Raw genomic sequence first — 26,091 nt, forward strand, 5'->3', positions numbered from 1 at the left:
TGTTTTTCTTTTGTGATTGACTTATTTCACTCAAAATAATGTCGTCAAGCTTCATTCACATTGCAGCCTGTATCAAATTTTGGCTTCTCTTAAGTGGCTACGTAGAATTCTGTTGTATGTACCACCTTTTGTTCATTCCTGGTTGATAGACAGTTAGGTTGCTTTGATCCTTCCATTGTTATGATTAGTTCTGCAATGAACATTGATATACAAGTCTCTGTTTGAGTCTCTGCTTTCATGTTTGTTTGTGTTTACCTAGGAGTGGACTTGCTGAACTATGTAGTCATTATATATTTAGGGTTTTTGAGGAACACCACCCTTTCCACAAGGGATGTACCATTTTGTATTTATTTTAGCAAGGGATAAAAGTTCCAATTTTCCACATACTCACAGTATATGTTGTTTTGCTCTGTTTTAATTTTTTTATCTTGGCCATCCTGGTGGGAGCGAAATGATGTCATAGTGTTTTTGTATCTCAGATGGATAATGATGTTGAACATGTTTTCATGTGTTTGGAAGTCATTTGAATGTTTTCTGTAGGTGACATGTCTAAACCAGTAGTTCTCAACCTTCCTAATGCCGCGACCCTTTATTTAATACAGTTCTTCATGTTGTGGTGCCCCCAACCATAAAATTATTTTCGTTGCTTCTTCATAACTGTAATTTTGCTACTGTTATGATATGCAGGATGTATTTCATTGTTACAAATTGAACATAATTAGAGCAAAGTGATTAATCACAAAGCAATATGTAATCATAGATTGTGAAATATTTATTTCTAATGACAAATAAATGAAATTTTGTCTTGAAGCATGGTGTAGCATGGGTAACAGTCTTCACATCAGGTCCTCGGAGGTGGGCATATCTTCATGTGGGTGGACCTGCCTGGAGAAGGGTAGAGGAGCGGTATCTTGGTCCCTAAGACCATCAGAAATACCTGTTTTCTGATGTCTTAGGCGACCCCTGTGAAACATGACCCACAGGTTGAGAACCACTGGTCTAAACTCTTTAAGTCATCAGAGTTTTCTGTTTGATTCTATTTGATCTATGGTTTCTGAAGACATTCTCCCAGTTGATAGCTTGACTTTTCACTTTTGTAAATTGTTTTATTGAACAAAACTATACAATTTTTATGGTATTCCATTGTTTTTTGCTGTTTGTACATTTATTCTGTTAGATAATTTATTGTAAATAGCTAGGCCTTGCAGAGTTAATTTCCCCTGTATTTTCTTCAAAGAACTCTTTGGTTTTAATTTTCACATTTAGATCTTTAATCCATTTTCAATTTGTTTCTGTGTGCGGTGTGAGGCATGTTTCATTTTAGTCAGCTAAATACTGTAAAACATTTACCAAGTTATTACCAAGTCTTAGTGTCTGAAGAATATTTTCTGTAGCTTTTAAGTAGAGAAACTGAGCCATAAAGCATTTCTTCTAGACCAAGTGAGACTTATGACTAATTTTCTATTTTATCAAATTTTGCATGGCGTTTGGGTAGAGGCTTAGTTGCTAAAATGAAATTAAGCCAAAGTTTTTGATGATTTTGTGCTTATAAGTTAGTTGAAATAAAAGCTTACATTTATAGATACAGATATATAAGATGCATGTGATAAGAATAGGTTTTGTTGTAGACATTTTGGTCTACTTTTTTAGATTCAGTTTTCTGCTATAGCAAAATATGTGCAATGCTTCTTTGACTAGAAATAGTTTATCTTGCACACTAACATTGCTTTTCCTCATTGCTACATTCTGCACTGCTGACTTAGGATGTCAACCATGGATTAAGTGAGGTAAGTTTAGTGTAAGAAAGATAAGTTCTGTTTTGTCTTAAGTGATGAGAGTCAAAGGTTCCTTTTTTATGTGCTTTTGTGTTTTGAACGTAAGTATAGCATAAGTGTTGTTCCCCTAATGAGTTTATAGAAATTATCTGACATAGCGTTTCAGTCATTTTCTGAAGAAATTTTAAACTTGTGTTTCAGTTAACACATGTATATGATCCCATGCATTAATTTTTGTGTTAAAGTTTATCCTCCTTAAATATCCTAGTATAGAATTTTGTTCCAGAATATTAAAATGTTTTTATATTTATTATAAATGTTTTAAATGTTTTTAAATTTAATACAGACCTAATAATTGTCTCACATGCTAACTTTATATATAAAGTTCTAGCACCTTGATTTAAGTGGTTAACAACCCTGAACCACCCATTTTCTATTTGGAGAAGTTACTAAACATCTTAGATTTACTATAACTAAATCTTTAGAAGTTAGTATATATCTCATAGATTTTAGGGTTTTATTTTTCTCTGCTTCAGTTTCTTTTTTGTATGTAGTTTTCTTTTTATTTGAATCAATGAAGCCTTTTGAGTTGACTTTATAATCCTAATATTTTTTGCTTCTTTATCCTGAAGTAAAAGTAGCACGTAAAGTTGTGGAAAAATACTGTTTTGATATCTTTGAGATTCAGAGAAGTAAAAGTAGTTTTTTAACTAAGAGCTAGTTAGTGACACAAATACAAGATAGTCTTAAACCTTTCATGGGTAATACCGGAGTGACTGGTAATTTACTGAAAAATGAATAAAACTCTTTATATTATATGATACGTTAATTTATAGAGTTCAGAAAATGATAGCTTCATTTTATTCTTTACCGATTGGGGCAACATTAGGTTATTTCGGTATTGGCCAAAGGTAAGAATGAGTTAAATAAAATACATATAGAAGAAGACATTTAAATTGGAGAAGAGTTGAAAACAAAATTACTTCTTAAATGGTAGGGAAAGCTGGGAATTTTTAAAATTGTTTTATTAGGGGATTTATACAACTCTTACCACAATCCATACGTACATCAATTAATTGCGTAAAGCACATTTGTACATTCATTGCCCTCATCATCCTCAAAACATTTGCTCTCCACTTAAGCACTTGGCCTCTAGTCCAGAATAAAACACAATCTAGGTAAAGCATAAGGAGCTCTGGTGAGGTAGTGATTTTTGCATTGGCTACTAACTGCTAGATCAGCTGTTTGCGTCCTCAAGCTGCTCCGCTGGAGAAAAATGAAACTTTCTACTCTTGTGAAGAGTTGTCCTTTTGGAAATCCACAGAAATATTTCCTCTCTGTCCTGTAGGGTCACAGTGAGTTGAAATCAACTCCATGGCAGGGTATGAGACAGGGGAAAGCATTAGGCTCGACATTTTAAATCCAATATACACTTCCCCTACAAGAATGAATGAAGACTAAGTGGTGCTATGTGATGTAAAGGAATGCAAATATGGACTTAGTAATATAAATAACTTGATCACTAAGAAGGAAGTAGATTGTCTGAGAGTGTACTAATTCTTTACTAAAGCAGAGACTCTCTGTAAGGCCTTTAACACAAATATTGCCTTGTTCTGTAGAAAATTGGAAGATAACTTCTTCCATTTGCAAGAATTTGTAACTGGTAATTGATAGTTCTTCATACTTACCATTGTGTTAAAAAATACCTAGTAACTATCCACTCATTCTCTGTTAGGATAAATAATTGTCTACAAGTGACTAGTGTTTGATAAGGGTAATAGATAAACTCATAGCTTGAAGGTTAATTTTACATACAATCAATGGTGTGTATTTTGTGTGCTAAATGAGTGAACAGATTGTTGGGCTCATAATAAATAAAGTTATCTCAATGAAATAAATAGGTATTCATTAATAGGTTACTTTCATTGGCCTCAGATAGCGGACATTTGGTAGAATTTATCCCTTACATGTGAGCTGCATATTATATTTAATGTAAATAAAAACCAGATCAAATTGATAACAAAGGTGTTCCCAATTTTTGGAAAATATTTCCAACCTATTCCCTGTAAATTGGAATTAATACTAGGGGACTTTGAAAGGTTAGTGGGGAACATACATAAATAATCATTTTCCATTTTTTTTTTTTTGGCTAGATATTTTTTTATTTGACATTTAAGCTGAGTAAGCAGTTTTTTTAAAAAAAACATTACATCAATTGTATAAAGCACATCTCTACATTCTTTGCCCTAATCATTTTCTTTCTTTTTTTTCCTTTCTTTTTTTACATTTTATTAGGGGCTCATAAAACTCTTACCACAATCCACGCATATACATACATCAATTGTATAAAGCACATCCGTACATTCTTTGCCCTAATCACTCTCAAAGCATTTGCTCTCCACTTAAGCCCTCTGCATCAGGTCCTCTTTTTTTCCCCTCCCTCCCCGCGCCCCCCTCCATCATGAGCCCTTGATAATTTATAGATTGTTATTTTGTCATATCATGCCCTATCCAGAGTCTCCCTTCCCGCCCCCCTTCTCTGCCGTCCATCTCCCAGGGAGGAGGTCACATGTGGATCCTTGTAATCAGTTCCCTCTTTCGAACCCACTCACCCTCCACTCTCCCAGCATCGCCCCTCACACCCCTGGTCCTGAAGGTATCGTCCACCCTGGATTCCCTGTGCCTCCAGCTCCCATATCAGCTTTCTTCACCACATAACAGTTTGTTTTTTAAAGATAAAAACTAATATTCTTAAATGAAAACAATAAGGCATTAGTTTTGCATTGCCATGAACTTTTTGAAGCCTCCTTGTATATATTAACATAAGATAAAACTCACTGCCATGTAGTTGATTCTCATTGAACAAGTAGAACTGCCCCTGTGGGTTTCCAAGACTGTAACTTGTAACTCTTCACAGGAGTAGAAACCTAGTCTTTCTCCCATGAGTCAGTTGCTGGTGATTTCAAATTGCTGATGTTCGGTTAGGAGCCCAATGTGTAACCGTGCGCTTATCTTACAGTTTATGGGTTTATACCAGTGCCTCATCTAATTATCATTAAAAGCTGTATATTTAGAAACACAACATGTTTTATAGTTCCTGAATACACAAGAATGAAAAAAAAACTAAGACTGCATTAAGCCTCTAAGTATCATAGGAAAAATTAAGTATATTAATAAGCTAACTTTTTATTTACAGCTGGCTGATATTCCTGTTACGATATGCACTTATCCATTTGTATTTGATGCTCAAGCAAAAACAACTCTGTTACAAACAGATGCAGTCTTGCAGATGCAGGTAAAATATTGTATAATACTAATTTGATTTGAAATGATTTTTAAACTGGTTATACTTTTTAAAAGTAAATTTTAAATTTGTAATAATAAGTGATATTTGGGGGGAAATTTTACATTTGTGGCCTTCCATAAATACCTTGGGTACCTATTACAAGGATTGTTATGTGTGATGTGTATGTTCTTTTTAATACATATATACATGTTTATTTTATTGGGTACTCATACAACTCTGATCACAATCCATACATCAGTTGAATCAGGCATGTTTATACCTATGTTCCCCTCATTCTTTTCTAGACATTTACTTTCTATTGAGCCCTTGATATAAGCTCTTTTGTGTATGTTATTAGGACTGCTTATATGTATGTCAATGAAAACAGAATAGTTTCGCCTTTAAACATTTTATGTAAGCTTATTTCATTACAGAAATATCTAATATCCTTAAACTAGACTTGTATTAACTAGTTTACTTGATGCAAAATAATTGGTTTGTTTCAAATCTTGATTGATGAACAGTAGAAGGTGACTAGAGGTAAGGTGATATTAAAAGTAGGAGATATTTTATCACCTGTTAAAAGGATTTAAAATTTCCTTGAAAAAAACTTTAGTATAAAATAAGGTTGATTGTCAGCTCCCTCCCTCCCTTCTCTCTATACCTCTCCTGCCCATTTAATATTAAACATTCTTTTCTTTATAATCAGGCTTCTGAGGGTATCCTAGGTTTGTTTTATCATTTGAATCTGTAAATAAAATAGCTTTTAAATTTCTTCAGCTTTCAGAATATCTGGCTATATAGGCTGAAAGCTAAAGAAAGGCTACCATAAAACCTTAATGTAATATTTCTAAAAATGAATTGCAAAAACCCTAAAGTGATAATTAGCACTAGAAGGAATTTTAGAGATGTGCCTTAGTTTAATTTTCAACAAGAGAGGAAATAAATATTTTCTAGGTTTTTATACTTCCTCGGAGAGAGATGAGGCTTTCTCTTCCCATAAGGATTTACAGCTTTGGAAACCGATAGGGACAGTTCTTCTCTGACCTACAGTCACTACGAATCAGAATCAACTCAACGGCAATGAGTGTGTTTTTAAACTAACTAGTTAAAACAATAATAACCCATTTAGAAAAAGTACACAAGGGAAATCACAAAATAGAAACAATTTTAAATGGTTTTTGAGTAAATAAGGTGATCACCATACTAGAGGAATTTCTACAATACCTACTTAGCAAGGCTGTTTCTTATTCTCAATTTTTTTACCCCTTTAACTTTTTTTAAGCCTTATATTCCTTTATTTCTATTGTGTTTCACCATTATTATGATCAAATTCTTTATTATTATTACCCATTTATGACCCAGGGCAAAACCTGTGAGTTAGGCAGGTATGGTCTCAGAGGGAGGAAGGGCTGGAGACTCTTCAACAAGCACAGTCACAAATATTTGTTGAATAAGCAAAATATTTGTTGGGCACCTACTGTGTGCCGGGAACTCAGCTTTAGGAGGCTTCTGTTAAGTCATTTCCAATTCATGGCAACCCCAGGTGTGCACAGGGTTTTCAAGACTATGAATCACCAGGCCTGTCCTCCTAAATGCCTCTGGTCCAAACTGCCCACCTAGATTAGAGAGGAGTTCATAACAGGTCTAGCTGCAGAGGTAAACTCATAATTTGGAAGAGAAACAAATGGTCACACCACACAAGACAAAGCAGATCGTGCAGGATGAACAAAGGCAAGGGTTCCCAGGGAGAAAGAAATCACATCCTAAAGAGGGGTTTAGGAAAGACCGTTTTCAGGAAAGAAGTGACATGTAAGAAGACCTATGATGACTTTGACAAAGACATAAGTGCTTCCAGGCATGAGATCACCATAAAGAACAAAATTTGAAGTTTGAAAATCTTTTGTAGACTGGACAGAAGTCCCAATGCATATAGGTGAGTAAGGAATGAAGTAGAAGGGTATTTGGAATCATATGGAGATAGACTGAGTCCCAAGCAGAGAAATCTGTTCTTGCTTCTAGATGCACTGAGAGCTGATTTTTGGAAGCTCGCCAACACTTTGCAGTATGCTTTGAAGAGAGTAGAGGTAGGTAGTCTAGAGATGCCTCTATGGCCCTTTCAGAAGGGCCAACATGAGAACAGAAAAGAGGTGAAGGCAGAGCAGAGCATACTGGGAAATAAGAAATGAAGGGGTTTAGAAGCCTAAAGACAATTCAAGGAAGAGAAGAATCTACAACTGAGTCCAGAGATCTGCATGACATGATGATGGTCTGTGATCAGGACTCCAACTCCAAAAAAGGTCAAAAGGAACGGAGCTGCCATCCAAAGGAGGGCTTCGTTACAGCTAAGCCTAGCATCAGGACTGGGAGGACTTCATCCAGTTACAACCACGGGGCCCTCCTGCCCAGCTCCTGCAACGCAGCCGGGATCCCCACACTGCCAGTCCCTGCGCCCAGTTCACTCACTTTCTTCCCTAGGAAATCCACATTTTGCCCTGAAGTAGTTGTACAGGCTCAAAGCCACGCCCTACATGCACACTGCCACTCCGAGGTGGGCCCTGAAGTTCTGTGTGATGCTCAACACATGCCCACAGAAGCATAACCGACTCTTCCAAGTAAGAATCTGCAAAGAACCTAACCTCGTGCGGGAATACAGACTCCACCTCGGATTCTGCTGTGGACCGGGGTCCACCATCCGGCTGAGCGCACCCAGCTGCCATGTCATGCGCTTGGATCCCGGATCTGCAACTGGGCGCCCCTTCTAACTTTTTATTGTAAATTAGGTGAAGGGTTACAGCATAGTTTTATCAACCCTTTGATCAATAGTTCATTACACACTTTGTCTCAATTCATCCTTTGCAATTTTCTCAATGTACCATCACTTATGCCACTTCTTTGTGATTTTCATTTTCCATTCCTCCTTTCTTAACGATTCGTCTGTCAGTTTATCAAACTGTGGTGGATGGGTGTTACTGTGATGCTGGGAGCTATGTCACTGATGTTTCAAATGCCAGCAGGACCACCCAAACTGAAATGGTTTTACTGGAGCTTTCAGACTAAGAATAGATGAAGAAGGAATTGGTTGTTTACTTTGGAGAAGTTAGCTACTGAAAACCTTATGGGTAGCTTGGAAACATAGATAGTGAAGGCTTCATGAATATAAGCAGAACATTGTCAGAGGTAGTGCCAAAATAGGAGCCCCTCAGATTAGAAGTAACTCAAAATATGAGCAAGGAAAAGCTCCATTCTCAAAGTAGAGTCAATAGTAATGACATGAATGGGAGTAAGACCTGTGGGAGTAAAGCCTTTAGGACCTTCATTTGCTGATGGGCATGGCTCAACATCAGAAGAAACAGTTGTAAAAATCGACTAATAGTAGGAGCTTGGAATGTATGAAATATGAATCTAGGAAATTAGAAGTCATCTAAAATGAAATGGACCCATCAAAATAGCTGTTTTACATGTTATGAGCTGAAATGCACTGGTATTGGCCATTATAAATCAGAAACGCATATGGTTTACTATGACAATTATAAATCAGAAAATCATATGGTTACTATGACAATTCAGAGAAATGGCATTCCATTCATTGTCAATAAGAACATTTCACGGTCTATCTTGAAGTACAGTGCTATTTGTGATAAGAGTATATCTATCCACATTTAAAATATCCAATCAATACATTTTTAGTGTTTTATGTAAAATTATTGAAGACAAAAACAAGTGGAGTCAATGATACTATCCAGATTATTGCTATTTGTGTTCAATGTTGAGGTTGATATCTTTTTTAAAAATTAATTTAATCATTTTATTTGGTGCCCGTACAACTCTTATCACAATCCATCCATCCACCCATTGTGTCAAGCACATCTGTACATTTGTTGCCATCGTCATTGTCTTCAACTTCAACATGAAAATAAGTTCATGGGATCCAAAATATGACCTTGAGTCTAACCTACCTGAATTTTTAAAACATTGAACACTAATGGCAGGGAACTTGATAAGCGGTGGGAGGAAATGAAGAACATAATTCATGAAGAAAGCAAAAGGTCATTAAAAAGACTAGAAGAAAGAAAGAAAAGATCAAAGTAGATGTCAGAAGAGTTTCTGAAGATTGCTATTGATCATAGAGTAGTTAAATGGAAGAAATTATGAAGTCAAAGAGGTGAACAGATAATCTCAAAAGGCAGCTCGGTAAGACAAAATTAAAAATTAGAAAAAAATATGCAAAGACCCAGAGTTAGAAAACCCAAAAGGGAAAACACCTCACCATATCTTAAATTGAAAAAATTCAAGCTTCTACTTGGAGTTAAAACAAGTGGCCATCTAGCAGGGAAGCAACAGCCCCATATGAGAGAAGGATACTAGGCTGTGTGATCATGAGGTGTCGACAGGAAGGGGTATCAGAAGTTCACAAAGCACACTTCCAGGTTGATACGAAGAGGAGTGAATGTAGTGGAGACCCAAAGTCCACCAACAAGACAATTGAACAGTCCCTCTAACAAGGGTCTCACGGAATAGAGATAAATCCAGGGTGCACCATGGCACTGATGAACCACAGAACTGCCCTCTAGTTCTTTTAAGATTTCCTTCCCTTACTATTGTGGTCCATGTGTGATATACTTCATTGGTCATGTTAGACTTATGTATGTTCATTTGTACATTTAAGATCACTTGGCACATGGTATTCAATCAAGATAGAGAGACTGAGGGCAAAGGAAGTAAGGGGGGTGGGTTGAGGAAAGGGGAAGAGGGAACTTGATAGCATTGATAATTATATAGCCCTACCTGATGGGATTGAACATCAGACTGTGTGGTAAGGGGATATATTGGAATGAGTAAGATGTGTCAAAAATACTATTTAAAAAAATAAGTACAGAGAGAAAGAAAAGAATTAAACTGTTGAATTAAAAAAAGAAAAACCTTCAAGCCTCTCGTTGGAAAATTGAGAGATTCTGTTAGCATAATACTGAATGATGCAGGAAGCATCAAAAGACGATCGGAAGAATAGTGTTAATGTTATAAAGAGAACTAGTTAACATTCCACCATTTCAGGAGGTAGCATATGGGCAAGAGCCAGTGATACAGAGGAAGGAATTCACGCTGCACTGAAAGCATTAGTCAAAACAGGGCTCCAGGAATTGACAGAATACCAGTAAAAAATGTCTCAATAAGCGCATACGAGTCTATGCCAGGAAATTTGGAAGACAGCTACTTGACCAACTGATTGGAAGAGATCCATATATGTATCCATTCAAAGAAAGGTGACCCAACAGCATGCGAAAATTATAGAACAGTACAAATAAAGCTATGTTGAAGATCATCTATCAAAGGTTGCAGCAGTACATTGACAGGGAGCTGCTAGACTCTAGAAACTAGAGTAACTAGAGGCTCAGGCTAGATTCAGACAAGGACAGTGGAAGAAGGGATATCATTACTGATGTTAGATGTATCTTAACGGAAAGCAGAGTACATGAGAAAAATGTTTACTATTGTTTTATTGGCTATGCCAAAGCATTTAACTGTATGGATCATAGGAAACTAGATATAGTTGAGAAGAAGGGGAGCTCCAGAACACTTAATTTGGCTCATGTGGAACCTGTGCATGGGTCAAGAGGCAGTTGTATGGCCCAAACAAAGGAATTTTACATGGTTTAAAATCAGGAAAGGTGTGCATCAGGGTTGTATTCTTTTGCCATAGTTATTCAGCCTGTATGCTGAACAGATAATCAAAGAATCTGGATTCTATGAAAAAGAGTGCTGCATCAAGATAGAAGGAAAGCTTCTATTAACCTCAGTGAGCTATGCAGAGGGTACAGCCTTGCTTTGCTGAAAAGTCAGATAAAATGATGCATTGCATTGGGTAAGTCTGCGGCACACAACCTCTTTAAGGAGTTGAAAAGAAAGGAGGTTGTTTTGAAGACCCAGGTGCATCTGACTCATCCCATAGTATTTTGCATTGCCTCATATGCATGTGAAAGTTTGACATTGAGTAAGGAAGACCCAAGAAGAATTGATATGTTTGAATTATGGTTCTGCGGATGAATATTGAAAGTACTGTGGATTTTCAAAATAATTAACAAATCTGTTCAGAATGCTCCTTAGAAACAAGGATGGCCTCTCAGCGAATCACAGTAAAAAGAGAAGAAACAAAACACAAAACCAACAAGTATATTACTGAGTTTGTCTGGAGCTACTCTGATGCCCTAGACATGCCTAAACCTGATATATTTGGAACAAGCGTGTGTGTGTGTGAACTGAAAAAAAAAGAAAAGAAACAAGGATGGCAAGACCTTTCATACTTTGGTCATCTTTTCAAGAGAGACAAGGCCAGTCCCTGGAGAAGGACATCATGTTTGGTAATGTGGAGGGTCAGTGCACGAGAGGAAGACCTTAAGGAGATACAGTAGATTGACACAGCAGCTGCAACAACGGGCTCAAACATAGGAACAATTGTGAGGATGGTGCAGGACTGGGTAGTGTTGCGCTTGTACATAGGGTCACTGTGAGTTGCAGCCAACTCAGGCACTTATGAGCAACAACACAAATCTTTTGTAAACCTTCAAACATTTTCTTAGGTAAATGCTGTCCCCTTAATCCCAAAGAGTTGACCATTCTAAAATGGGGGTGAATAATACCTATTTGAAAGGTGACTAAGGTCTTGAAGGAGGTAAGATGAGTGTCCTGCCAGTCGTGTCTATAACCAGTAAGCCTGGTCCCTCTTATGATTTTGGATTTTGTTACACATTTTTCTTTCCCATTCTATCCAGGAACTTATAAATGTTGTCTTTTACAGAACAACTGGTAATGATGTCCAGGCACCATCTAGTTCATCTGGTCTCAGCTTTGTGGATACTGATTTATGTTGTGGTCCATTAGAATAATTATTTCTGTATGTCTTTTGATTTTCATTCTCATTTCCTCCAGTGTGGGAGAAACCGGTGGTTGTGCTAGATAACTGCACACATGTTTGTAAGACCTCATTTGCTGCTCACCAAAGTAGGATATAGAACATTGATTTTTGTGAGCTCTTAACCCCAATTGACCTTAGTGTTCTCTGCAATTGATTGTGAAGCCCTAGGCCCAGTGACTCATTCCCCTAAGTTATTTGGTTGTGTCTAAGTTTTCATAACTTTGCCCCATATGGTCATGGATATATTTACAAAAAGTAAATACACTTATACAGATAATTTCTACCTGATCTTTTAATACACTCACTCTCTTTTCCTCCCCTTTTCAACCTGTGAGTCTATCCAGCATCTACTTGTAGAGCTCAGTACTGTTGCAGGATGTGAATATTCCATTGTTTGCCTCTGTTTTCTTCACCTCTTGTAATCTTCCCAGTGTTTTACCCGTGCTCTATCATTTTTATTAAACTCTTTTTTATTGTATATTGCTTTCCCCTAACCTAAGTTAACACTTGCCTACTTTCTAACATGTGACTTCTCCCTTCTTTCCTCACCGTTCCATACCTAGTAACCATCAAAGAATATTTCTTTTAGTGTAAAAACCATTTCTTGAGTTTTTATAATTTTAGTCTTTTAGAATATCTGCCTTTTGTGTGTGTGTGTGTGTGTGTCGACCAATTTTACTCAGTAAAAGTCCTCCAGGACGAGCCAGTCAGGGTACAGTGTAGCAACGATGAAACTTATAACTTTTCTCTGGTTCGTAAATGCTTCCTCCTCCCCCACTATCATGATCCCAATTCTACCTTACAAATCTGGCTAGAAAAGAACTGGAAACGCAGGGAATCTAAGGCGGATGATCCCTTCAGGACCAGTGGTGTGAGTGGTGATACTGGGAGGGTAAAGAGAGGGTGGATTGGAAAGGGGGAACGGATTACAAGGCTCTACATGTGACCTCCTCCTTGGGGGATGGACAACAGAAAAGTGGGTGAAAAGAGACACATCGGACAGGGCAAGATATGACAAAATAATCATTTATAAATTATCAAGGGTTCAAGAGGGAGGGGAAGCAGGGAGGGAGGGGAAAAATGAGCTGATGCCAGGGGCTTAGGTGGAGAGCAAATGTTTTGAGAATGAGGGCAGTGAATATACAGATGTGCTTTACACAATTGATATATGTATGGACGGTGATAAGAGTTGTATGAGCCTTTAATAAAATGATTTGTAAAAGTCCTACAGGTTCATCTGTGTTATAAAGTGTTTCATAGATGGATCACCATTCTTTAATATTGCATTTTACTGTGTGCTTTTTGGTGGTGCTCCTGATTTCTGTAGTCTACATAATTTTCCGTGCTGGGTGCATTGTGTTCATGATTTTTTTTATTTTCCTCATTTTAAAATTTTTATGATTTATTAATTTCCTTTGACATTACCCAGTAATTTATTAATTTGTTTCCAGGTTTAATACATTATGTTCCAGAGATATACATGACTTCCTCTCCATTTGAAAGTTCTATAACTACACTATTTTATGTACTTTGTAATTTTCATTACAAATAGCTATCTGATTTCTTACTTTCTGTCTTATGTTTATTTTTTAGATCATTTTATTGGGGGCTCTTCCAACTCTTGTTACAGTCCATACATCAATTGTATCCGACATATTAGTACATATATTGCCATCGTTCTTTTCCAGACATTTACTTGGGATCAGTTCTTCTCTCCCCCCCCCTATGTCCCCTTGATAGATTATAGATTGTTACTACTTTCTTATCTCACACCAACCACTGCCTCCCTTCCTCTCTGTTTTCTGTTGTTCTTCCCCCTGGATGGGTGTGTGTGGTTATGTGCCAATCATTGTGATTGGTGCCCCCTTCCTCCCACCTCTCCCTCCCTTTCCCCCTACCCTTTTGGTATCACTATTCATTCCCATACCTATTCTTGGGTTCCATGTGTCATGAGCTTTATCCCTTGCCTATACTTATGTATATGCTCCCATCTAGTTCATGATAATGGGGGGGTGAGGAAACCTCAAGGAATCAGGTATATTGCGTGCTTCATTGGTGCTCTACTGCACCCTGAATGACTCATCCCCTCCCTGCAACCCTTCTGTGGAGGGATATTCCATTGTCTCCACTCCAACCCCCTCATTTTCACCAACGCGTTTTTCTTTGCTTGTTTGTAATTTGTTATGAAACTTCTGATGCCTGTTACCCTGTCCCGATGACACCACGTGATTGCACCAGCTGCTGTGCTTCTTCCATGTGGGCTTGTTGCTTCCCTGTTGGATGGCTTGTTGCTTCACCCCAGATGCTACATCTTTTAACAGCCGGGCACCATCCTCTGTCTTCATCACATCTGCTTATGCACCCATTTTGTCATCAGCGATAGTGTGTGTGTGTGTGTGTGTGTGTGTGTGTGTGTGTGTGTGTGTATGCATGTGTGTGTTTTGAGGAGGGTGAGCATCACAAAATGCTATTTTGTTGGAACAAAGTGTTCTTGTATTGAGGGACGACGGTATGAGCTGAGGCCCAAGACTCATCCACAGCCTCAGTGTATTGCCTTATAAATATATGTACATAGGCCAGTATCTTATGGATTAAGGTATTTACATTAGTACACACCTCTATTAATACCCTTGTCTATAGCTTTGCTTCCTAGAGCTTACGTCTGTTTCCTTATGTTATTTTATGTTGGTTACTTTCTAACTGGCTTGACTTTTGGGTGGTGTTTTGTGTTGACCTCAGTTTTTTGGTTCTCTATCCATAGAACCACTTTTAGTATTTTTTGCAATTCTTTTAATTTTTATTTGTGTGGAAATGCCCTAATTTCACTACTGAGGGACAATTTTGCTAGGTATATCATTCCTTGTTGGATTTTTTTTTTTTTAAGTTTTATCTCTGTCATCCCATTACCCTTCTTGCTTGCATGGTTCCTGCTGAGAAGTCAGGGCCTAATCTTTTTTTTATTATTATTATCATTTTATTGGGCTCGTACAGCTCTTATAACAATCTATGCATCCCATTGTGTCAAGCACATTTGTACATAAGTTGCCATCATCATTTTCAAAACATTTACGCTCCCATTCATCATGATCCCTTAATAAATTATTAATTATTTTCATATCATACACCATCCACCGTCTCCCTTCACCCGTATTTCTGTTGTTTGTCCCCCTGGGTGTGGGTGTGGGTGTTATACATCGATCATTGTGGTCAGTTCCCTGTTTCTTTCCCTTCTCCCCCCACCTTCCCCTTACCCTCGTGGTATCGCTACTCCCGTTATTGTTCCTGAGGGCTTTATCTTGCCTGGATTCTGCGTGTTGAGAGCTCTTATCTGTATCAGTGTACATACTCGGGTCTAGCCAGATTTGTAAAATAGAACTGGGGTCATGATAGTACGGGGAGGATGCATTAAAGAACTAGAGCAGTGGTTCTCAACCTTCCTAATGCCGTGACCCTTTAATACAGTTCCTCATGTGGTGATCCCCAACCATAAAATTATTTTCGTTGCTAATTCATAACTGTAATTTTGCCACTGTTATGAATCATAATGTAAATATCTGATATGCAAGATATATTTTCATTGTTACGAATTGAGCATAATTAAACATAGTGATTAATCACAAAACAATATGTAATTATATATTGTAAAATACTTATGTTTTCTGATGGTCTTGGGCGACCCCTGTGAAAAGGACGTTCAGCCCCCAAAGGGATCACGGCCACAGGTAAAGAACCACTGAACTAAAGGAATGTGTGTTTCGTCAGTGCTGCATTGCACTCTGGCTGCATAGCCTAATCTTACTAGTTCACCTTTGTAGGTAACTTTTTTTTCTGAGTTCTGACAGGATTCTTGTCTTTGGCTTTGGAAAGTTTGATTGATAGGTCTTGGTGATTTTCTTTTTGGGGGGTCTATCCTGTTTGGAGTTTGTTTCGTCTCTTGAATGTATAGCTTTTCAACTTACATGATAGGGAATCTCTTCCAACAAGTCTTAAGCCAATTTTCTCTTGGCTTTTTGTTGTCTCTTCCTGTTCTTGGATTCTGATTACATCTCATTTATTCCTCTTGGTGTTTTACATCAGTCAAATTATTTTTTTCTTTTTCATGTTGTTCCTCTAGCAGAGTGTTTCCCTGAATGCTTTTAAAGTTTTTTCCATGCTTTCTTTGACCTTTTTCTTATCATATTGAAAAAAGTCTCTATACTGGTCTTTTGAATTATTTATCAGGAAGTTCCAGTGCCTTTCCTTCCTGCTGCCTCTGTATATTGGTTGATTGTTTGCACCACTCTGAATTGATTCATCGTGTTCACTGAAATTGTCTTGTCTCTTAGACATTGCTGTGTTATATTTGGATTTATTTGGTAACTGTATCTTTCTATTTGATTCATAGTTTAATATACATCTCTTGGTAGGTATAATAGAGAATGTGAGTGTGTGTGCAGTTTGTTGTTTGTATAGCACATTTGGGGGGAGTTTTGGTGTTTGTAGCTATTACAGTTTAGGTAGTGTGTTAGTCTGGGTTGACTAGAGAAACAAATCCGGAAACACTCATTTGTGTATAAGAGAGTTTTATATAAAGAGTATGATGTAGTAAGAAAACATCCCAGCCCAGTACACATCAAGTCCATAAGTCCTATATTAACCCATATGTCCAATACCAGTCTATAAGTTCCTCTTCAGACTCACGAAACACATGCAATGACACCGAATGCAGGAAGAACACAGGCCAGTAAGTGGACAGTCTTGTAGATCCAGGGGTGGTGGAACCATCTCAGCCCTGGTGTGGGTCTCTAGGTGGTTCCTCCAGCTCCCAGGCTCTGGCTGCATCAATATAGCTCCATCAGGATTGTCAGCAGGGGTATCTCCCAGGGAGTGTCTGTGTCCTGCCTCGTGAGCTATTTATCTCTGTAGCACCTCTAAATGAAGTCATCAAGCAGCAACCTGATTGACAGATTAAACACCACCCCTTCACTCTTGAGAGTCTCAGGTTGGCACCAGATTATGTAACTACCACAGGTCATATTGAAGGGGTTGTAACTTTCACTCAGCAGTGTAGATGTAGGAGACACACATGTGACTGGGCTGTGGCCACAATTGCTATCTCCTTGGGTCGTACAAGGAGATTTTTAAAAAGAAACATCATCCAAAAAAGAAGCAAAGAAAAAATTTTTAAATAAGTCGGAAAAAGCAGAAAGACACAGCAAGGAAAGAGATTTCTGTAACTCAACCAGGGAAGTAAAATAAAGCTATAGGGGGAAAAAAGAAAATATGATCAGAATTAGGGAGGACTAAAAGAGAAACAGAAAGAAAAATAGAAAAAGGGAAGCAGGGAAAGGATAAGAATCAAGGGAGGAAAAGTAGAACAAAGGAGAAAACTGGTGCAAGGGCTGAAACCAGAGAGGGGAAAGTGGGTTACTGGAGTACCCAGTGTGGAGATCACAGGCTAAAGAAGTTAGGGGAGGTAGGGAGCCTGGCTTAGATGGATTTCCTGCAGACCTAGCTTTATGGGGTTAAGGAACTTACTTGAGAAGTAGTTTGTGCAGGTGTATCCAGTGGCTGCGATCGGGCTGCGGGTCCCTGAAGAAAGGCAGCTGGGGCCGAGGCTAGTGGTTATAGAAGGAGTGCTTGCCCACTAAGGGAGGCCAGCAACAAGTCACACGGCTTTCTACCATTCTGATGAAGTAATTTAACGTACTTCTAGACATAGAGTTTGTGTACCAAGAATGATCCACAGAGATATGTGGTTATGCCCTCAAAGATTGTGCCAGGGGTGTTGTAATGGCTGCTGGGCAAGTGAGTTTGGGGACTGGCCAATGGGGGGGAGCAAGAGAGGATCCTACCTTTCTCATCAACCACCAGTCTGGGTGTTTGTACTGATTGTGAGCACATGGAGCAATTATGGTCAAGCTGCATCCAGCCAACCGCCAGTGTGCTCAGCCAACCGCCAGTGTGCTCATCTGTTTCTTCTCTAGCTGCTTCTGTTCACTTGCCTCTAGTCACTATTCAGTCTACTTCTCTTTCCTTTCCAGGGTTATCACTGTTATCTGTTTCATTTGGTGTTTTTGTTATAGAAATTCTGTGTAGTATGTCTGCCTAGTCTACCATCTTGCTATAAATCTCTTCCCTATTCTGCTTTAGAGGTTTATTTTATGCTGTTTTCCTTCTAAGTTTTGCCTCTACGTTAATTTTTGGAGAAATGAAAATTTGTTATCAAATTCTGTGCTTGTTTGGCAGTGTTATTAGTTTATACATTATGTTAATCATTCCAATCCACTTTTTCCATCATTAACTGTGATACTAATAATCTTAAATTTAAAAACCCACTTTTCACTTCTCTGTGTAGTTCTGATATCAGCATGCAGCACTTCTTCCTCTGACATTGAAGCTAGGTAAGAGCACACAAGTTAAAGAACCCAGTTCACCAAGCTGCCAAATAGGACAGCAACTTCACATGCTGTGTTACCAGGGCTTTCTTCTTATCTGTGTAGGATGTCAGCTGCACACTCAGGAGCCCCTGGACTCTCACATTTCTGACATGCTGCCTAAAAATTTCAGATTTTCCCATTGCCTCATCAGAATGTCCGCTGCTAGTTCTGAGTTCTCAACTGCCCTCATTTTCAGTCTGCTGGCTCGCAGTACTCTCTTGAGTTTGATAAATTGCTGGAACCACTCACCAAACTCAGAGAAAGTAGTTTACTTAATTACTATCATTTTATTTTGGGGGAAAAATAAGATAGAAATGAAACATGAGGTTTGTCAGAGTTCCCATCATGAAGCTTCTATGTCCCAGAAAGAGATATGGCATACCCTGTAGGTTCATGGATATCTTTCATCAACCAGGAATCCCAGGGACCTGTTAGGTTCAGAGTTCATATTGGGGCCCCTTTATGTAGCCACTGTTGAGTTACACATTTTCCACACTTAGATTGACTGAGAAATCACAATGTGGACTTTCTGGCCTGGTCAGCTCCACCTGAGTTAACCTGCATAATCTGTTAAGTCTGGCTCAGAGACAATGGCACCTTGCTTATGAAATTGTAAGCAATTTATGGTGCCATAGTGGTTATGGGTTGGGCTGCTAACCCCAAAGTCAACCGTTGGAAACCACCAACCACTCTGGGAGAAAGACAAGACTTTTTACTCTTCTTCAGAGTTAAACAGTGTCAGAAACCCACAGGGGTAGTTCTACCCTGTCTTAGGGTTGTTAGGAATCGGAATTGACTTCAATTGTAAGTTTGGTTGAGTTTGTGGGGAGACCTGGTGGCATAGTAGGCGGCTAACTGCAAAATAGTCCATTCAAAACCTGCTCCTGGCTGCTCCTCAGGCAAAAGGTACACGTTTCTACTCATTACAGGAGTTGCAGTCTCAGAACCCACAGGGGCGGGCGGTTCTATCCGATCATGTAGGGTTGCAGTGAGTTCGAATTGACTTGATGGCAGTGAGTTTTTTAGTTTGACAGTTATCCCTCAGGAATCAAGGACAGGTAAATTATATTGAGTAGAGCTAATATAAACCCCACATACACACACATTTTAATTGAAAGATTTCGAGTTTGCTAAAAATGTATTAAGCTCCTATGCTATCCTGGATATTATGTTAGGTGGTGTGTGACTTCAGTAGCATAGGAATCCACATCATACCTAAATAATAAGTAAAGATCATGTCCAGTCATAGTAGTAGCCTTGCCATTAAAATTGTAATCTTTTGTTTTCTAGATGGCTATTGATCAGGCCCACAGACAGAATGTCTCCTCTCTTTTTCTCCCAGTGATTGAATCTGTGAATCCCTGCTTAATTCTAGTGGTGCGGAGAGAAAATATTGTGGGCGATGCAATGGAGGCTCTTAGGAAAACAAAGAATATAGATTACAAAAAACCACTCAAGGTAACTTGATTTTCTTCTGAATAATTTGGATTTTATTCAGAAACTGTGTATTGTTACTCTATTTAAAAATTAATATTTTGTTGTGATAAATCATCACCCTTCACAAATTCAGTGTCCCTTAAGCATACTGGCTTTTCTTTTTCTACTAGTTTTTAATGTTGTTTATGGTACTTAATGAATGTGTATATAATTTTTTAAAGATTAGTAATTGCTGAATATTTGTTAGTAATAAGTAACATTTTAAGGGGTCTCCAGAATATAGTTCATTGTTTTACAATCTCTTTGGCTTTTGCATTGTGGCATTTTAGGTTATTTTTGTTGGAGAAGATGCTGTTGATGCAGGAGGGGTGCGCAAAGAATTTTTCTTGTTGATCATGAGGGAACTATTGGATCCCAAATATGGCATGTTTAGATATTATGAAGACTCCAGGCTTATTTGGTTTTCTGATAAGGTAAAAAGTTCTAACCATCTAATTTACTGCTTGTATATGCGTATGTTTGTATATCAGTATGTATAAAGTTAATTTAGTCAATGTAAGTATTACACTAACATTTTATTCAGACATCTGCTCGACATCAACTTTAAAATTATAAACTAGATTTAATATCATCATAATTTATTAATGTTGACCATTATTTCTGCTTAAGGAGCCTTCATGGTGCTGTCAAGTAAGCGTTGACAGTTAAAGCCCCATCAGTCACTCCTCAGAAGAAAAATGAAGATTTATAGCTTTGAAAACCCTATATAGGATCATCAACTTGTGGAAGTTGGTTTAGCTTGCATTTTTAAAAATTCCTTGTTATTTCTATTTGGAGATTGACTAATAATTACTAGTTTAAACATTTCTTCTGGGCAGAATTGAATTATCAGTAGGAATCAATTTTTTATGTAGGGCAGGGGTCTACAAGTCTGTTCTTCCTGGTCCATACTTTTGTAAATAAAGATGTAGCCATTCATTTACCTGTTGTCCATGATTGTCTTAAGGAGCCCTTGTGATGCAGTGGCCAAAATGATCAGCTAATAACTAAAGGAGTTGGTGGTTCTGACCCACCAGCTGCTCTGGTAAAGGCCACAGTGTTGGAAATCCAAGGCAGTTGTATTCTATCCTAGAGGGTCACTATGAGTTGGAATCAACTTGAGAGCAAAGGTAGGACTACTATTGAGCTACAATGGCGAGATCCTATGATCAACATAGCTTGAAATATTTACAATCTAGTCCTTTTTTAAAAATCATTTTATTGGGGGCTCGTACAACTCTTATCACAATCCATCCATCCATTGTGTCAAGCACATTTGTACATGTGCTGCCATCTACATTCTCAAAACATTTGCTTTCTACTTGAGCCCTTGGTATCAGCTCCTCAGTTTTCCCCTTCCCTCCCCGCTCCCCCTCCTTCATGAACCCTTGATGATTTATAAATTATTATTTTGTCATATCTTACACAGTTTGTCATCTCCCTTCACCCAATTTTCTGTTGTCCGTCCCCCTGGGAGGAGGTTATATGTAGATCCTTGTAATTCATTCCCCCTTTCCACTCCACCCTCCCAGTACCGCCACTCTCAGCACTGGTCCTGAAGGAATCATCTGTCCTGGATTCCTTGTGTTTCCAGTTCCCATCTGTTCCAGTGTACATCCTCTGGTCTAGCCAGCTTTATAAGGTAGAATTGAGATCATGATGGGGCGCGGGGGAGGGCAAGAGGGGAGGAAGCATTTAGGAACTAAAGGAAAGTTGTATGTTTCATTGTTGCTACACTACACTGGCTCGTTTCCTCCCTGTGACCCTTCTGTAAGGAGATATCCAGTTGCCTACAGATGGGTCTTGGGTCCCCAATCTGTACTCCCCCCACATTCACAATGATTTGATTTTTTGTTCTTTGATGCCTGATAACTGATCCCATCGGCACCTTGTGATCACACAGGCTGGTGTGCTTCTTCCATGTGGGCTTTGTTGCTTCTGAGCTAGGTGGCTGCTTGCTTACCTTCAAGCCTTTAAGACCCTAGACACTATATCTTTTGATAGCCGGGCACCATCAGCTTTCTTCGCCACGTTTACTTATGCACTCACTTTGTCTTCAGTGATTGTGTCGGGAAGGTGAGCATTATGGAATTCTAGTTTAATAGAACATAGTACTCTTGCATGGATGGAGTACTTGAGTGGAGGCCTGATGTCCATCTGCTACCTTAATACACGCTAGTCTTAACAGAAAATATTTCTATCTGTAATTGAGGGAATGTACTGGAAATTAAAAGTTGTTTCTATTTGTAGAACTTTGAGTTAAAAGAAATACTAATAAAACAGCTAGCTACTGTTGGGTTCTAAATTCCTTGATATATTAATTAATAGATTGATACATTCCAGGAGGCTGGCTAATTGTGTGATGCTGCCTACCAGTTATGGAAACTCAGTTCCTTAATGTTGTCAGTTGCTGAGCATACAGCCGCTAACTGAAATGCCGATAGTTTGAACACACCAACAGTTTTGAGGGAGAATTACTTGATCTGCTGATGTAAAGATTGAAGTCTTAGAAACCCTCTTTGGGCAGTTGCATTCTGTCATATAAGGTCACTGTTGATCCCAGTGGTACACAAGAATATCAGTAATTCATACGAGAAAGGATTCTCTCACTTTCATAATTACTACCTTAATTAGCAACGGTTTTCTTTTTCATTTTGCTTTGAAGTATTCATATACATTTAGTTTCAAACATATTCAATGGTTGTCAAATTATTATCCTCACTAATATTCATGCTTCCCATATTCATACAGTAGATGCTCTTCAAGTTAGCTTTTGAGTCCTTTTGATTCCATAGTAATGGGGTTAGTACTCTGATGATTTCCTTGCTACCTAATGTATTTGTTAGGGCAAAAGTGTTTCAGACTTGCCTAGTGATACCATCATTACTACCAGTGTTATGAATTTAGAAAAATTACACATATATCTCTGTTTCTGCACTTTTTTCTTGAGAGATAGGAATGAATACAAACATTTTTTCCTTTTGTTTTTGCATTACTTTTCTGTATCTTTAAATTTTTGTTAAAAGTATATTTAATCAGAAAAATAGTTTTTAATGTCTTAACTGAGAGGACTTTAAGTTATTTTTACCCCCCCTCTTTGTTTTTAGACATTTGAAGACAGTGATTTGTTCCACTTGATTGGTGTCATCTGTGGATTAGCCATCTATAACTTTACTATTGTGGACCTCCATTTTCCTTTGGCCTTATATAAGAAACTGCTAACAAAGAAGCCATCCTTGGATGATTTGAAAGAACTAGTACCTGATGTTGGGAGGTTAGTTGTAAAATGTGACCAGGAGGGTGTTTGCAAGTTAGGAAATAAAAAATACAGGGAGTTTTCCGTCTCGGAATCATTGTGTTTTATTGTAGTCTTGTTCAATTTCCAATTTTAATACTTTATGAATGGTTTGAGTACTTTTATAACTGAGATCATGAATAACAGATCATGTTTTCCTATGGATAATAAAATGATTCATTTGGACTTTCATTTCTGATCTAGTTCATTCAGTGCAAGACTGTATAAAATTTCCTTTTTATTGATGACACAAAATGAAAAGAAAATTGTATTTAAATACAAGAAATGTTGAGAATAGGTAACAAGATGCATAATCATTGTATTAATGAGAGATAAAAACCTTAATAGTATCCTCCCTTTGCCCCACAAAATTGCACGTGTCCTGTTATTGCACATCAGCATTCTGAAAGAAGCTTAAAGGTACAAAGTAACAAATAGGATTTTATCAAAGCGTGTATGGAAAATAAATGCTTATAAACAAAATAGTAAAAGATTGTCCAATAGTGTTTTACTTCAACAAAGCAGATATATTGTTTTGCAGAAGCATGCAGCAATTACTGGATTATCCAGAAGATGACATAGAAGAAACATTTTGTCTTAATTTTACGGTAAGATGAAAAGACATAGGTTGGTCTGATTTTTGTTGAACAAGTATACCTTTTGTTTTCATTATTTTGATAGTTACAATTTGTTGAGAATTCTTAAGCTTACATTGATTGAACATCTACCATGTGCAGGCCTGATACAGATTCTGATGGTGCAGTAGTTAAGCATTTTGCTGCTAACCTCTGGTCATACTTTTAAACCCACAACTACTCCAGAGGAGAAGGAAGTTACGTCCACTTTAGTAAGGATTGCAGTTTTAGAAACCCTATTGGGCAGTTTCTAATCTGTCCTATAGGATGACTGTAAGTTAGAATATACTCAGTGGCTAAAGATTTAGATTTTTTGTTTTAGCCATGATACATGCTTTATTTTAATTAACTCATTACAATCCCCCAAATTGTAAGTGTTCTATTATTGCACATCAGTATTCTGAAAGGAGTTTAAAGGTACAAAGTAACACAGGATTTTATCAAAGAGTAAATGGCAAATGTAGGTTTAAAAGCAAAACAGGAAATGTTTAAAAAAGCAAAACAAAAAAAGCAAAATAGGACCCCCATTTTACAGATGAAGAAAACTGAAAACAATCCTTATATGTCAGAAACAATATTCATACTGTGAATTCGAAGCCTGTGTGCTGGATCAGAATATAAAGATTTTTATAAATTCAAGGCATCCTCTATCCAGGTGTTCTTTTTTTTAAAACATTTTAGTCGACAATTAAAGGAATTCTTAGATAAGATTATAAGAATGTTACTGCTTCACAGTAGCATCTGTCTATCCTGCCTTGAGATGACATATAATAAAAATGCATAGTAATAATAATACCATTGTATTCAATACTATTTGGGAAAAAATTGCAAGTCTTGTAAAAGATGTAAGCTTGTGTCAGATTTGTGAAAGGAGATATTAAATAACTGACCCAGTCACATGCAAAGCCACTAAGGAATGAAGGTCTAGCCAAATTAGACTACTTGTCAGTTAGAGAAAAGTTGCAAGAATTATGAGTGATTTAAATGCTGTAAATAAGACTTTAGGAGAAATGATAGAACATACATGTTTTTCCCTTTTTTGTTTATTTTCCTCCCAAATAACCCATGTTTAAGAAGGCGCATGGTGTAGTTAACAGCAAAATTTACCAATTTAAGATAGCATGAATCAGTGTAATTTGACTGTTCCATTTCTATTTGGACTTTTTCTATGTACTATAAAATTTTGGTTCCTCTTCAGTTGATTCATCTATTTCCATAATAATTATCCTTGAATCTTTATTGATCCCTCCCTTGATTGGGATCTGAGGAAAATAATTTTTAATTTGTTAAGTGTGTAAACTCTTACATATGCTTAAGAATTTTGTTAAGTCAAACATTCCCTCGCCCTGCCATTTCTTTCTTTGAAATTTTTAGTGGTTCTTAGTGGTTGAGGAGCCTTGGTGAGACACTGAGTAGTTAACCGGGGCTGCAGGCTGAGGGAGAAAGATGAGGCTGTCTGCTCCTGTAGTGAGTGACAGTCTGAAAAACCTTACTGAGCAGTTCTCCTCTGCCTGGGGTTGCTGTGAGTCGGAATCAACTTAATGGCGATGGATTTGGTTTGATTTTCTTTGCAAAATAATAAATTAAAAATGTGTTTCAGATATTTGTAGTCTGGTTTTCTTTGGATTTCCTTGTGTTTCTTCATTCATCTCCATATTTATTATATCAAACAGTATTCCTTAATATACATTTTCTTCATTGTTTTTTAGGGAATATACTATAATAAGTTTTCATAGCTCGGTGTTCATGTTTGTGTCTATTCTTTGTTGCATCTGTGTGCTCAGTCTAAAATTCCACCCACTCCCAGTCACTCAGAATGATAAGCCATCATTCTAGGTGTTTCTCAAATAGCGTTTCCTCCTTGGTTTTTCATACTTCCCTACATTTAATTTAGAATTAAGTTTTCTTTGTCATATTATAACATTGTGCTTATGATAACATGATTTTACTATAGTGAATTGTTGCCGTATCACATTTCCTCTCTTTTGCTAGCTAGTTAACTCCAGAGCACGGATATATTTCCCACACCCTGTTACCTCACTACCTGTTAGCAGATACGAAAAATAAAAGATAATAATCAAAAAATAGGGGGAACAAAAAAAGATGCAGAGGTTGGAATGGTATTATTTGGAGGAATTAGTCAAACTGGTAAGGAAAACAAAAAGTGAGATTAATCAACAGATATAACCAATACAGAAGTAGTAATTATAATGTGGGAAAAGGGTATGTTTTACGCTGATTACATACTTACACTTTGATTTTGTTGCTTATCGAAGGAAAACATTCTTTCTG

The 26,091-nt window shown here is 37.5% G+C and overlaps 1 protein-coding gene across 3 annotated transcripts in view; it reads left to right on the top strand.

Annotated features, from left to right (window-relative positions):
- Window positions 1-26,091, top strand: part of HERC4 (HECT and RLD domain containing E3 ubiquitin protein ligase 4) — a 132,726-nt gene that overhangs the window by 93,406 nt on the left and 13,229 nt on the right. For 2 of the 3 annotated variants that reach the window (XM_075534773.1, XM_075534775.1), the window contains 6 exons: window positions 1,764-1,787; window positions 4,972-5,070; window positions 19,684-19,851; window positions 20,160-20,303; window positions 22,977-23,143; window positions 23,706-23,772. In XM_075534773.1, the coding sequence (XP_075390888.1) occupies window positions 1,764-1,787; window positions 4,972-5,070; window positions 19,684-19,851; window positions 20,160-20,303; window positions 22,977-23,143; window positions 23,706-23,772 (669 nt within the window). The remainder of the gene's footprint in view (window positions 1-1,763; window positions 1,788-4,971; window positions 5,071-19,683; window positions 19,852-20,159; window positions 20,304-22,976; window positions 23,144-23,705; window positions 23,773-26,091) is intronic. The other variant, XM_075534774.1, reaches the window with a different exon arrangement.

The sequence above is a fragment of the Tenrec ecaudatus genome, chromosome 16, assembly GCF_050624435.1.
Source record: "Tenrec ecaudatus isolate mTenEca1 chromosome 16, mTenEca1.hap1, whole genome shotgun sequence".
NCBI classification, from domain to species: domain Eukaryota; kingdom Metazoa; phylum Chordata; class Mammalia; order Afrosoricida; family Tenrecidae; genus Tenrec; species Tenrec ecaudatus.